This window comes from Meles meles, chromosome 7 (assembly GCF_922984935.1).
Source record: "Meles meles chromosome 7, mMelMel3.1 paternal haplotype, whole genome shotgun sequence".
Taxonomy (NCBI): Eukaryota; Metazoa; Chordata; class Mammalia; order Carnivora; family Mustelidae; genus Meles; species Meles meles.
In genome coordinates this window covers 28,932,626-28,946,145 of record NC_060072.1, presented here as the reverse complement: position 1 = coordinate 28,946,145, position 13,520 = coordinate 28,932,626, and the positions used below count along the sequence as shown (strand labels likewise).

The following is a 13,520-nucleotide window of genomic DNA, read 5'->3' as shown; positions in this document are numbered from 1 at the left end:
AGTCTTGATTTCAGCTCAGGTCATGATCTCAAGGGTCTTGAGAATGAGCTCTGCACTGGGCTCCAAGTTTAGCATAGAGTCTGCTTGAGGATTCTCGCTCTCTCTCTCCCTCTGTCTTTCCCCCTACTCTCTGTCTCCTCAAATAAATCTTTAAAAGAAATTTTTTTTAGATTTTATTTACTTATTTGACAGACAGAGATCACAAGTAGGTGGAGAGGCAGGCAGAGAGAGGGAGAGAGAGAGGGAGAGAGAGAGGGAAGCAGGCTCCCCACTGAGCAAGGAGCCTGATGCGGGGCTCAATCCCAGGACCTGGAGATCATGACCCGAGCTGAAGGCAGAGGCTTAAAGAAATGTATCAATAACTATTACTTTAATTTGGAAGAATAGTAAAAAAACAATGCTTTGGCTTATTTCATCTACCAGGGTTGATCTGCCTTTTAGCAACAAGATGGAAGTCGGTACAAGATAATGCTACCTGGTAACACTTGAGCCAAAGATGAATGGTTACCTAGTAACACTTGAGCCAAAGAGTACACATCTAACTAAGAGAACTGTTTTCCTTCAAAACAGTACACAAAACATCATTCACTCACAAGATCAATATTAAGACACTTCAAAAATATTTGACAAGAATGACTTACATTGTAGGATTATTATTTTAAGGTAACCCATAGATTGTTGAATTTATTAATGTCACATTTATTTGTTTTGTAATTTCTACATTTAAGAGGAAATTGCTTTTTGTCTCAAGAGGATAGATTTTAAAAAAAGAGAGAGAGATAGAGAAGACAGGGATCTCATTCAGTTCTGGCTCAAACAGCAATTTAAATTATAACAAATTCAGCCAAACAACTTGGCTAGTATCTATGGAGTATTCATTACTTTCTTTGACAGGTGAAAATATGTTTATTTTCTCAATCCCCCATGCTAGAGAAAAACATACACAATGCTATTCTGATAAATTGGAATGAGGACGACTAAAACAGTCTGTATCTTCTTGAACACCTCAAATTTTCCTATGGGCTAATTTTTCAATTCCAATTTCACAGTTTTTACTTCTTAGCTTTGATGTAGAACGGCTTAAAAATTTGATGTTGTTTAACTTTGCCAAAAATACTTCTTAGTAGCAAAAATAGTCAAACATTTTAGTAAGAAATGTTTGCTTTTATTAAATATTGTGTAGTTATAAGACAGCAAAGGACTACTGTCCTTCAACTCTGTAGCTCCCCTCTGCTCATTAAAAGCTCTGGCAAGGAAAATCCTTAATAAAACATTAACCCTTGATAAGGATAAGCATTCACTTTTCTCATCCCAAAATGCATAACATTTTCTTCTCTATTAAAATAACTCAAGTTTCATGTTCAGACCACTAAATAGCTAAAAACAAAAACAAAAAAAATAAACTGCATGTCTTCATGATGAATAAGATTGACTATTTCTCCTTCCTTGTTTTTTTCTACATATCTTCCACCTTTTACTCCATACAGTCATCACATAGAAAATATATGTTAAGCCACTATGAGCCAGGCACCACACACAAAAAATAGAATCTCTAAGGCTGGCTGTGATCTTTCTTCAGACGAAGATGTCGAGGCTCCGAAGAATGCCAAGAACATAGAGTGAGAAGTTTGATGGTAGTGGAGAGTGTCAATAGAGTGTTTTCTTTAAAGACGAACAGATTGTTCTTCCTTTTCAAGATGTATTTTCTGTTTTAGAAATATCCGATCAAAACCTTCCATAATATATTTAAATATGAATTTAATAAAAACAAAAAGTAACTTAGATGAGACTACTGCTCATGGGAACTCAGTTCCCTTCATGCGGTAGGGTTTCCCAAAACGAATCATTAGTATAATCTTCGCTATGTCCTTGGTATATAAGGTCAGTCAGCCTTTTCAAGGAATGCTGTGTACTCTGGGCTCTTAGATTAAAAAGTAACATGTAGAAAACGTCCTCATCCCAAAACAACACAAAATAAATGAAACAAAATAATAACAAGGACATCAAGGAAACCAAGTTATGAGACACCCAAGTCAATGAACTCGACGTTTCTGGAGACTGGATTTTTCTGTTTAGTTTTGAGCAATAGGCTTAGGCCTTTTTTATGAGACTCAACTGGAAAACTATTTCATAGGCTTTCATCAGACTCAAGTTTTATAAGCTATTTATTATGTGAGCAAACTATATTTATGGAAAATAAAACCAATGAAGTGACTGGACAACTCTTTCCTCCTTAAAAATATCAGCTGGTCATTGTTGGCAATATATATGGTGGAAATAATCATGGATCCCTTTAACCTTGTTTCCAGAGGCAAAATGAGATTTAACTGGATTCACATTTCTTAGGAACTTGGCCATTTTAATAATTTTTTTTAAGTTTTCCCCTAGTCTATCCATCATATGGTGATTCCAAAGTGCAGATATTTTCAACTTCATGATTCTCTTGCCTATACTAGCAATGCAGGTAATGTCCAGATGCTTACAACAGTTTCTGTAGAACTTGAGAGTGATCTAATCCCCCTTGTAGCAAATATACAATTCAAAAGAGAAATATTCACCGCCAATATCATATCAGACTGAAAAAACAAGGACCATAATTGTCTTCCTCACTCCTTCCTTGCCAGGACCTAAAAGAGATCTGACCCATTGTGGGATCTGAATATATTTGCTGAATGAATGAATGAATCCAGTGAAATTATCCTGTAGCCTTTTTAAAGCCTTTCTACACACTTTCCCCCACCCTGGTGTTAAATGGCTATACAATATGTCTGCATTTAAAAAGCTGTCCTGAATGTTTGATTTTGAGTTGTTACTATCTAACATGATTTATGTTTTCCTGGGTTTCAGCATGTAGTTTATTCCAACTGTAGAGGTTAGTGGCAAATTTTCCTATAAAATACTGCTAGAGAGACCATGTTCTGAATAGATATGGGGTTCCCAAAAGAAGTACCCTACTAAAGAAGAAGAAGAAGAAGAAGAAGAAGAAGAAGAAGAAGAAGAAGAAGAAGAAGAAGAAGAAGAAGAAGGAGAAGAGGAGGAAGAAGAAGAAGTGCCCTACTACACTATGGAGTTTCTTCCGTTAGGAATTACACCATGACAGAGTCATTCTGTGAGGATTTTTTGTTCTTTTTTTTTTTTTCCCCCTTATAAGAAAATGAACCAAAACAAGAGAGAGAGAGAGAGAGAGATGCAAATCAACTGTCATGTCAACTATATTCATTCCCTTTGGCCCATCTGCTGGGGCCTCAAACTTTCTGGAGATTTATCTTTTGAATATATTGCTCTTGGAATTCCCAGACCAGATTTTTCTTCAAATGTGATAAATCAAGCTATATACAGTGTTAGGCTAAAGATAAATGTCCTGTGATTATATTGAATATTTACACCAAATCTTAGTTGTAAAGATTGCTTTTGAAACTTTCTAAAGAATATAAACAGCTAGATTACAAAATGCCAAAGGCAAAGGCAAAGGCAAAACCAAGACCCAGAGATTAAGGGAGTATTTTGGTACTTGAAAGATAATGTTATGTTCTAAAACTTTACTTGTTTTGCTTCTGATAACTCTGCATACTTTACAATTTAGTAATGTTCAAACTCTGTTATCTGGGCTAAGGCAAGAGTAGAGAGGCATCACCCAGGTTTTAACATCTAACATTTCTTGAAAGCAAATCACAGAATTAAAATAAGTCATCCCTTTGGAATCGTGGAACAGGAGACATTATTTAGCTCAAAATTTTATTTTACAGAAATGGGACCGTGAGGTTCAGAAAGATTTTTTTTTTTTTTAAAGTGATTTGCAAAGGTGATGGAGTCCCAATTTAAAAAGGAAAAAAAAGGTCTCCTAACTTCAGAGCTCCTTCTTTCTATGCTAGCCAGCTTCCTGCACTTCTCCATAGGTGGCGCTGTCTCTCACATTTGGAACTGCGGAGATGGAAAGGGAAAATGCTAACCTCTCCAGGAAGCCATTCCTGTGAATGAAACAAGACAGGTAGAAAGAGCCCGCACCTACTCACCCAGATCAGAACACTGGACAACTCGCAGGTGACACTGACAGCGGAAGGGACACACAGGTCCCAGAAGATCTAGGTCAGGCTCCATAGGAGCGTGCTCTTCCGGGCCTATCCCAGAAGCCTCATCTTCTAGCATAAAGTCAAATAAGCCTCTCTGTTGGAACGGCCCGGCCCAGGAAACTTGTGCAAGCAGGAGGAAGATGATGGTGGTCTTCATGATTTATCTCATGTATTTTCACAGCCAAGGAACCTAGGAAACAAACGAAAGGTTTAGAAGAGTTGCAAAACCTGGGTACTACATTATCTTCTAAAACACCCCACAGTAGAGTGAGTGTAAAGTGTATATATATATATATATGTGTGTGTGTGTGTGTGTGTGTGTGTGTGTGTGTGTGTGTGTGTGTATAACAAAAACAACAACAACAAAAAACCTTTCATTTCTTGTTAGGAAGCAGAACACTGAAATGTATTTGAAAGGTACGTAACAGATTATGTACAGCTCTTTACTTAGGAAAAGAAATTTGAATGAAATTTGAATCTGCCTGCTTGAACTTGGGGTCCGGATTGAGACAGTATATTATATATTTACATCATTTGCAAACTTGTTAGGATGATAAACCCTATTGGAATTCTCAGGGCTCACTCAACACAAGTCAGGCCACAGTCAAATAAAATTTGGTCTATCAACATGAGAGATCTTCAATTCCTGTGTCAGAAATCTCTCTGGAAACCAATCTCATCTCCCCATCCCACTGTATTTATCTTGGTCCAGAACTTTCTCATCACTCTCCAAACTATCACAAGAACTTCCAAATGGTCTCAGCCTTGAATATTTCTTCTACTCCAGGTCTTCCTCCACTCTGCTGCTCAAGTTACATTCTGAGAATTAGATTTCATTGCCTTCCTATTCTGTGGAAAACTCCTTGTTGACTTTTCAAGGCTTGCCAATAAGGTCTACATCCCCTCTGTGGCCTGTGAGACCATTCGTAATTTGGTACCAATGTTTCAAGCCCAGTTTCTCTCCATCTCCTCTCTCTCCTCCAGTCCCCACCTCAACCCTGCCACTCAAAGCTAAGTGCCATTTAAAATACCTACCTTGCAAGATGGCTGTAAATACTGAAAATGATAATGGACTTCCCTTGTGGATTCCCTGGCTCATCCAGGCAGGACACTGCTTCCTCCCTCTTCTGTGCCCCAAAGCACGTTGCTCTTACCTCTTTTAAAGAACTTATCACATTATAATGTAATTTGTTTTGCATGCTTGGTCTGTCCCCCCAACTAGAAGATGTACTCCTTCAGGGCGTGTCTTATTATTCTTTGTTCTGTACCCAGGCCTTGCACAACATTTTGCCCATAAATGACTCAATTGACCATCAATTTATTAACAATACAAGTTATTCAGTTTGTTCCAGGCAACCAGTGGGTCTGATTTCTTAAAACACAAACTTATTTTTTTTTCAATATCAAGTTTCTAGCCTGAGAAAGGTAACAAATGGAAAACCTTAATTTGGCGGAAGCACAATTCATTTTTAAAATAAATCTAGGGGCCAGTTTCTCAAACAGATCATTTTTTATTGAAGCAGCAAACATATATGGGAAATCCTAATTTTTATAGGACTTACATGTATCTGGTTTTACCTAGAGGGTGATTTTGTAAACAAACAGAAGTACGGTTTTGACAAATCCATATCATATTTATCCTTTCATTTGATAAGCATTTACATACGTACATCTGTCTTTGAGTTGGTGTTCAGCTGGCCGGAGGGAACTACATAGATCTGAATAACAAAGAGTAGTTGATCATGTAGAGAACAAGCGGGTTATTTCTTACTTTATATGTTTTAAAACCCTGTGGAAACTGTTCTAAGGATTCCCAAAACACACAGCAGATGTTACCTTTAGTTCCCACACATCTACTTTGAAACGTACACTTATAAGCATCATATTAAAGCTGCCCATTCATCACCAGACTTAAAAAAATGATTTTTAGTCATCAGCCAATTGTCACACATGCAACAAAAACAACAAAACCAAAAAACAAAGACAAAAAAACACACCACTTTGGATGCCCTGACCTCCATGTATCTATCTACATAACTTCTGGAAATTCTTGGCTAGATGCACTAGAGAAGGAAAAAAAAATGTTTTTGGATTTCTTGCACTTTTGTTCTTCAGCTTATATTTATTAGCGAGATATGTGTAAGGCAGTAAATATGCAGTATGGGCATGTGGCTTCTCATTTAAAAAATACCGCAAAGATTATTATTCACACTGCCCCTTTAAGTTCAGTATCAGGTTTTCTCTGGGAGCACGTTCCCACTCAGTAACTGCACAGCCTTTTAACGGAGACCCTATTGTTTTGGCAGTGTTCCCTTGGACTCAATCTAAGAGAGTGGTTTCTGTCTGTTTCACATTAAAATGTAATGTTTACCGTTTACCATGGTTTGCTAGGCTTGCATACTTAATATCTTACAATTTTAGAAGAAAAATGAAGCAAAGTAATTGCAGATTTAATAAATCGCAACGAGAATGAATGCAGATGTCCTTTTTTGATCTTTTCTCCAGAACAGAAAATGCCCTGTTGTTTCACCAACCCCAAAAAGGAAATCTTGAACGCTAGCTCAGAGGAATATCATCATTTATATGTGTTTACTCTTGTTAAAGTTGTGCAAATTCTCTGCACAATATTTTTCTTGATTTAAAGCTGAACACAAGCAGGGAGTTTATAGCTTCCATTTCTTATTTTATATCACTTGGAAGCACGTGTGTGTGTATGTGTGTGTGTGTGCGCGCGCGCGCGCGTACATTTTAACCCTGAATGTCCTGGAGAAGAATAATACGTCCAGAAACTTTATACAGATTCCCCCAAGAGATGATTTCTTTTAAATTAGTGTCATCATACTTGAAGACCCAGCATCTTAAAACAATTAATGGGGACTGTTGATATTAATAATTTCTTAATCATTTCCTTCCTTCTTTAGTATATAAGAAAAATAAACAAAAAAGAGCTGATGCCCTTGCAGAAACCAAGGAGATTATGAGACAATATACTGTCCAAATTTCATTGAGATTGTTTTAAGCATTCTAAAAAAATAGAACTCCTTCTTAGATGCTAATTGCTAAGCATAATGTCACTAGTCCACTAAAGCTAGTCCCCACAGTTTAGAAGTGTTTCAACAAAAATAGTAATTTCTGGCTCCTTAAACTGCTTCAGCTCATTAAATTAACTATATCATTCAGTTCAACATTTGTAGGATATCATTTATGTCTTTGGTATGACTTTCAAAATCAAAATTTAACCCTCAGGAGATAAGTAAAACTGTAACTACAGAGCAAAATAAAAATTCCCCAGCACTAGGTGCATGAAAAACCTCAATAATAATGGAAATAATTTAAAAATAGACAATAAAAATGGCATTTATCGATAAGGACTGCTATAGGAAGCATTTGGTTCTTTTTCTGGTCAAAATAGCAATAGGAAAAGAAAAAGCCACAGGAATTTATGTCACTGGGAGCCCACTTAGCCAGTGGTCACTGTGTTACCCTGTTTGGAAATTAGCAAGAAAATAACCTACACCCTCCTTTTCAAGTGATGTACCTTACAATAAAATTTCATTTGCATTGAAAATACTGGCTGGGTTTTTTCTTTCTCTGTAAGAAATTATGTAGCTAACTGTGAGATTATCTTCAAAAAGCAGCATAAGTATTTTCAGTGTTTCTTTTCACCTCTCTGGTGATAATTTCTATTCTTTTCTAGGTTGCAGAAATATACATTTATTTGACTTCTGCAGCTAAGCACAAGAGTTCACATCTCTTGAGTTTTTAAAAGTTCTGAAAATATCAAGAATTCAGGAGGGAACTAAATCCCTTAAAAAGATATATATATATATATATATATATATATATATATATATCTCAACTACAAAGAGTATGCTGATCTAAAATATAAATACTTTCTAAAGAGGTAAAACATTTCATTAGTACAAATACAGAATATATCAATATAGACAGTCATGGTGTTAGGTTATAGTATTTTTTTAATAAATATCCTTGCAAGAACAGAAAGAACTAAAACAATGCATTCAACATTTTACCAAATATTTCAATTTTGTCTTCAAGTAATACTTGTTTAAAACACTACATAAAGATTATCAAAAGTTTAGCATGATTTTTTTTTTCTTTCTTTCCTTTCTCTCCCCAAATAATTCCTTCTGCTCTCAACTTGATCAAAGTTTTATTAGTCTGTAGCAGAGTTCAGGACAATTATTGAAAACCATACCTTTTAATCCAGGGATTTGCCACAGGAGCCCTCAAAGCTGAGATGTAATTACACTAAATATTCAGCCCAAGCAAAAGAGTTTGCAGGTGTGGAAAGGAGGAGGGGGTAGGTGCTGCTCTGTGACTGTCACTAGGTTGCAAACCTCCTGCTTCTACTCCATAGCACAGTTAAAAAATAAGGTTTCCCTCAATGAACACAATCCGGCTGACACCCACATTAGATCATATGGTAATGATATGTGTCTTGTATTGCTGCCAGAAAGTTTATCGGCCTTTTTTCTCCCCGTTTGCTTTATTCCTTTGGCATCTGCTTAAGATTCTAAACTGCTTATGTGGTATAGAGGGGCAACTTGATTTGAAATTTGTTTTATTGTGTCGATGCATTTCCCGAAAACCTTGTAACGAAAGGGTTTGCTTCCCCACCCCCCAGTCTTACAGCACTAGCCACCCTTTCTAGTCTTGTTTGTAAGTAACATTTAGACTTCCGAAATGACAGTTTTTCTGGCTTTCGTGATGTGCAAATCTGGCAAATGGAACAAAATTAATCTTGTGGTTATTTTGAATGTGGTCTGCAGAAATACATGAGTAGTTTTATAGGAAAATACTCTTTCAGATTCTTACTTGCCCTGGGCTGTTTGTGCAAATTCAAGTACTCTGCCATGGAACTTTTCTACGTATTTCGAACGTATTTCTAAAGCGTCCTGGAGGAAAGTCATGGTTTTATATGAGAAAAATGTCACTTTTGCTGCTATTATTATTATTATTATTTCATTACTCGGAGTTTACAATCTTTCTTGTCATTTACTAGCGATTGGGTTTCTTATTTTTCTAAATAAAACACGTAGATACTAGAAATTGGTAACTTTTTAATTTAGCCTGCATATGAAAATTTTGATTTTCATGGACTCTGCTTTTATATAATCCAGAACTTTGAAAAGGCAACAGAGTCTATGGCTCTTTTCAAATTTCAGTAAATAGAAAAAAGAAAGTGTAAACACAAGGAATGATATTTATTTAGCCACTGGAAAGCTTTTATGAGTTTTTGTAATTCCCTGGCTGGATGCTGTTTAATTCTCTCCCTGTGTGTCTCTGTGTTTTGACTTGTATCTTTATGCCCTGGCCCGTAGGCTGTTGTCACCAGGTGGAAACTTGAAATCAACATCTGTGAAACATGAGAGGATAGCCCTCCCATCCTCCACCTTCCCTTTCCCTTCTCTAGCCATCCACGTAGCCAGTTCTACAGTGAATACTTTTGCCTTGATGACGCTTGAAGGAATTAAATTTTGGAGTGGGTATTTGCAGGAGGGGAGGGGGTGATATTTTACATTATTTCCCAAGACCCACCTCCCTAATTTTGTAATGTCTTACCCCACACCTCCTCTCTTTGACATTGGAATAACCACATTCCCAATTATTCCGATCTTTTAGGAAAAAAAAAAAAAAAAAACAAGTATTATTTTCCCTGGACTTTGGTGCAAAATCCATGCCCTTACGTGGACTTAATTATGTTTTGCTCTTGAATTCCTCTTGCATCCATTTCTTTCATATGACATGCAATCCCTTCTTCTTCATGTAATAGCTGTTGACAGACGTGTGTCACCCCCAAGGTAGGAAGTGCACCATTTTCATTTGTAGAGTCCCTGCACCCAGCACAGTCATGGTATATAGTAAATTCTTAAGAAACCCTTGGTGAATGACCACATAAAGACAGTCAGAACATTGGCTCTAGATCTCACCATAATTATTGTTTTGCCCAGCCCCGGTTTGCTCCTTATCAAAACCCAACCCTACCATAGTGTATATGATGAGTAATGGCAATAATTGTCACCGAAGAGAGAGAAAGGGGTGGGGGATAAGGGTATGAAGGAGAAAGTGGAAGAAGAAGTAGGAAAGGAAAAGGAAAAGAAGACACATTATCTTAATACGTAGATCATCTTACTTTCATAAAGCAGAGTCATTTTGGTTGCCATTTACATCTGGGTTTTCTTCCTCTGATAGTACGACAACATACTGAATCTCTCTGAGTCTCAGTTCCCATATCTGGATGATAGGTAAAAATTATGACCTACCTTAAAATATTGGAGAGAAGATGAAATGAAGCAGTATATAAAGCACAGAACTCAGAGCATGGCCCAATAAATTAAGCTCTCCATAAATGTTCGCTTTTATTGTTTTCTGATGTATGTCATAGCAATCCTTTGAGAACAGCAAGGGAAATCATTTTTACTATTTCCATTTTACAGATGAGTAAATGCAAGTCTGATGATCTGCCCAAGTTCATGGTGCTGGTAAGAAGCACAACAGAAACTAACACCCAATCTTCTTGCAACTATTCTAGTCTTCCGTTATTGTACTAGATTTTAAGAAAGACCAAGCTCTTAATAAAGAAAATTAACTAGCAAAATTTCTTGGATAACATGTCTTTGCAGACTAGTTTAAAAACTGTGACCAAGTTACAATTCTTTTTACATGTCACATTTGTGCAAGAACATGCATTTCCATTTTGTTCTAATTTAAGAAGAAGTTCGCCTCCAAAATCCCAAGGATTTTACCAAACCTCATCTTATTTAAAATCCGTTTAACTGGATGCTAAGTTGTATACATTGTCACACCCACTTTTAGGTAGAGACACTAAGACACAACCAAGTCATATGCAGCTAAATCACAAAGATGCCATGAGGCTATGAACAGAACCCAGGTCTCTTGTAATTCTAGTGTGAAATGGAATACTTTTGAGGCTAGAAGCAGTGATTGTGCAGAGGCTGCTGAAATTTATCCTGGCTTGGAATGTTTGGGGGTAGGGTTCACTCAAACCTTGGCTGACTTATAGATATTTGAAATATTCAAATTCAGAGCACATACCACATCTGCTGTTAAAACCACTTAAACTATGATTTCTACTGACAACCCACTAGTTAGCAGGGTAACTATATTCTCCATGTTGTCAAAGTTCATTTCAAGGCTAGTCACTCTTTCTCACCAACATCAAATAAAAGTGATTTAAATTGTACCTGTATATTAAAGATGTGAAGAATGCCAGAGTTTAGAAAGGTCTCCTCAGACACCCTTTTATTTTCTAAGAGGTCTGGAAGCAAGTGATTATCTTCACAAACCTGATATGACTGGTTTATTCTTAGACTGACTCTTCAAAGTCAGGTCAGAGGCTGGAATGGGTTGTCTGGCTCTTTATTTTGCTACCCCAGACAGATTTTCTCTTTTAGCCAAGAAAGTAGGTTCAGGTGCAATTCAAGGCAGCCTTGAACACAGGGTGGCTTGAAACCCAATCTGGTAGTAGAAAACTATTCCGTTAGCATCTTTCTTTCCCACAAGCCTCCTCTTCCCTGACCCATCATCACTGTGTTCCATTTACATGCGTTTGTATAAATAACTTAACCTCTCTGTCCCTCAGGTTTTAAATCTATAAAATGTGTGTAAGCATAGAATCACGTACTTCATAGATTTGTGGAGAGGTTTCAAATAGGTTAAGACATACAGCGCTTAGAATCGTGCCTGACACATATCAAGTAGCACGTGAGTGTTGCTTGTTGCTTCTGTTGCTGTCACACCTGTGGCGGTGTTGTTGCAGAAGTTTCCTCAGAAACTCCAGTCCGGTAACCAGAGCGCACCCTTTCCCTAGCCCAAGATGCTAGAACTCACCTAAGCCATGATAGAGTCAGAAAAGCAAGGACGTTGCAGTTAGGTAAGTTTGAGTTTAAACATTCTCTTTGTACTCGCTAAATTACTCTCTGCCCTTCTTTTTTTTTTTTTTTTTTTAAAGATTTTATTTATTTATTTGACAGAGAGAGATCACAAGTAGGCAGACTCTCTGCCCTTCTTTACGCATAACATTTCACTGGGTTCCAAGTCCTGCTCCAACGCATTCATGGGTTTTGAAAAGAGCCAGAGACTCCAGGTGAAGAACCTCTACTCTGGGAATAGAGACGAGGACAGGGTAAGTTCTAAACTGATGCAGGGCGAAGGTGCTTCTCTTTCACCACAGGGAGGTACTCAGTTCCTTAATTCTCTGCCTCTCCTCTTGAATGCTCAGGAGCATCTCTTTTATCAATAACACTCAAGAGATTTTTATTCTTTTCCTGAGTTGATCAATTTGTACTGGGACAACAAGGCAATGTTTATTGAATATCTAGTAGAGTGGGCAAAGAACATAACTCTCTATTAAATACAAGGAAATTTCCAGTACCTTGTCAATCAACCAGCAAATACTAACTGAGGAATCACTATGTGAGAAAATATTAATATTAAGCACAATGGAAGATACTAAGAAATAAAAAGTACAATGCGAAAGGCATGACCTTAATGAACTCACATGAGTAAGGAGATAAGGCAAGGCATAAACCATATATATATATATACACACACACACACACACACACACACACACATACATACATGATATAGTAATAGGTTTAATGTATGTTTATTTATTTGTATTTATGTTATATGTTATATATAATATGTTATATAATACAATAATGATATATATTATATATATCATTGTTATATTGTTATATAACAAATATATGTGTTATATAATATATACAATAGCATTTTAGAGTTTTCATGCCAAGAAATTCATAATGTTATATAACTATAATTCCTAGCCAAAGTAAAGCATGATATAATTAAAAATAATTGTCTTAGAAAGGGAGCGGGGGGATAGGGGAGAGATCATTTTACACATGGATAGTTAAGTAAGTGTTTATGGAGAACAAGGTACAATTTGAGCTGCTGAATCCTGAGGGATAAAAAGAATGTGAAAGAAAAGAGATAGCTTTTTAGTCTGGCAGAACAGAGCTATCAAAATCTTGGCAATGAGAGGCAAAAGACAATAAATAAGTCAATGCGGCTTAAATGGGTGTTTTCCTTCAAAGAAACCATGAGCCCTTTTATTACCCTTGAATATTCAACAACTGCCATGGTACCTGACATGTTGAAGTCACACAGTAAGTGAATGTTCCCTGTGTGTGGTAATCACCAGCAGGAGATAAGGTAAGAAAGGAGGGTAGGGTTTGTGAAAAGTTTCCCATAGGGCACTTGTATGTTTTTTTGTTCACCAAATACATTTGCTGACTAATATTTGCCAACTGATGTGCCAGAAGCTGGATATTATCAAAGGTATCTGAGTGAAGTAATAGCATGATAAAAGTTTTATTTTAGCAAATAAAATCTAGCAACTTCACACAAGATGGTGAGGGTAGAATCAAGGAAACC

At 36.7% G+C, this 13,520-nt stretch overlaps 1 protein-coding gene across 4 annotated transcripts in view; it reads right to left on the bottom strand.

The window, feature by feature from the left end:
* DCN (decorin) overlaps nucleotides 1-8,544 on the bottom strand; it is a 44,161-nt gene extending 35,617 nt beyond the window's left edge. Inside the window, exons 1-3 of one of the 4 annotated variants that reach the window (XM_046013116.1) lie at nucleotides 8,290-8,544; nucleotides 5,741-5,788; nucleotides 4,014-4,260 (exon numbers count right to left, since the gene is read on the bottom strand). In XM_046013116.1, the coding sequence (XP_045869072.1) occupies nucleotides 4,014-4,227 (214 nt within the window). In that variant the 5' untranslated portion in view covers nucleotides 4,228-4,260; nucleotides 5,741-5,788; nucleotides 8,290-8,544. Of the gene's footprint in view, nucleotides 1-4,013; nucleotides 4,261-4,599; nucleotides 4,619-5,105; nucleotides 5,244-5,740; nucleotides 5,789-8,289 lie in introns of those variants that run through there. The other 3 variants (XM_046013114.1, XM_046013115.1, XM_046013117.1) reach the window with 3 other exon arrangements.
* Between the last annotated feature and the right edge of the window lie 4,976 nt (nucleotides 8,545-13,520).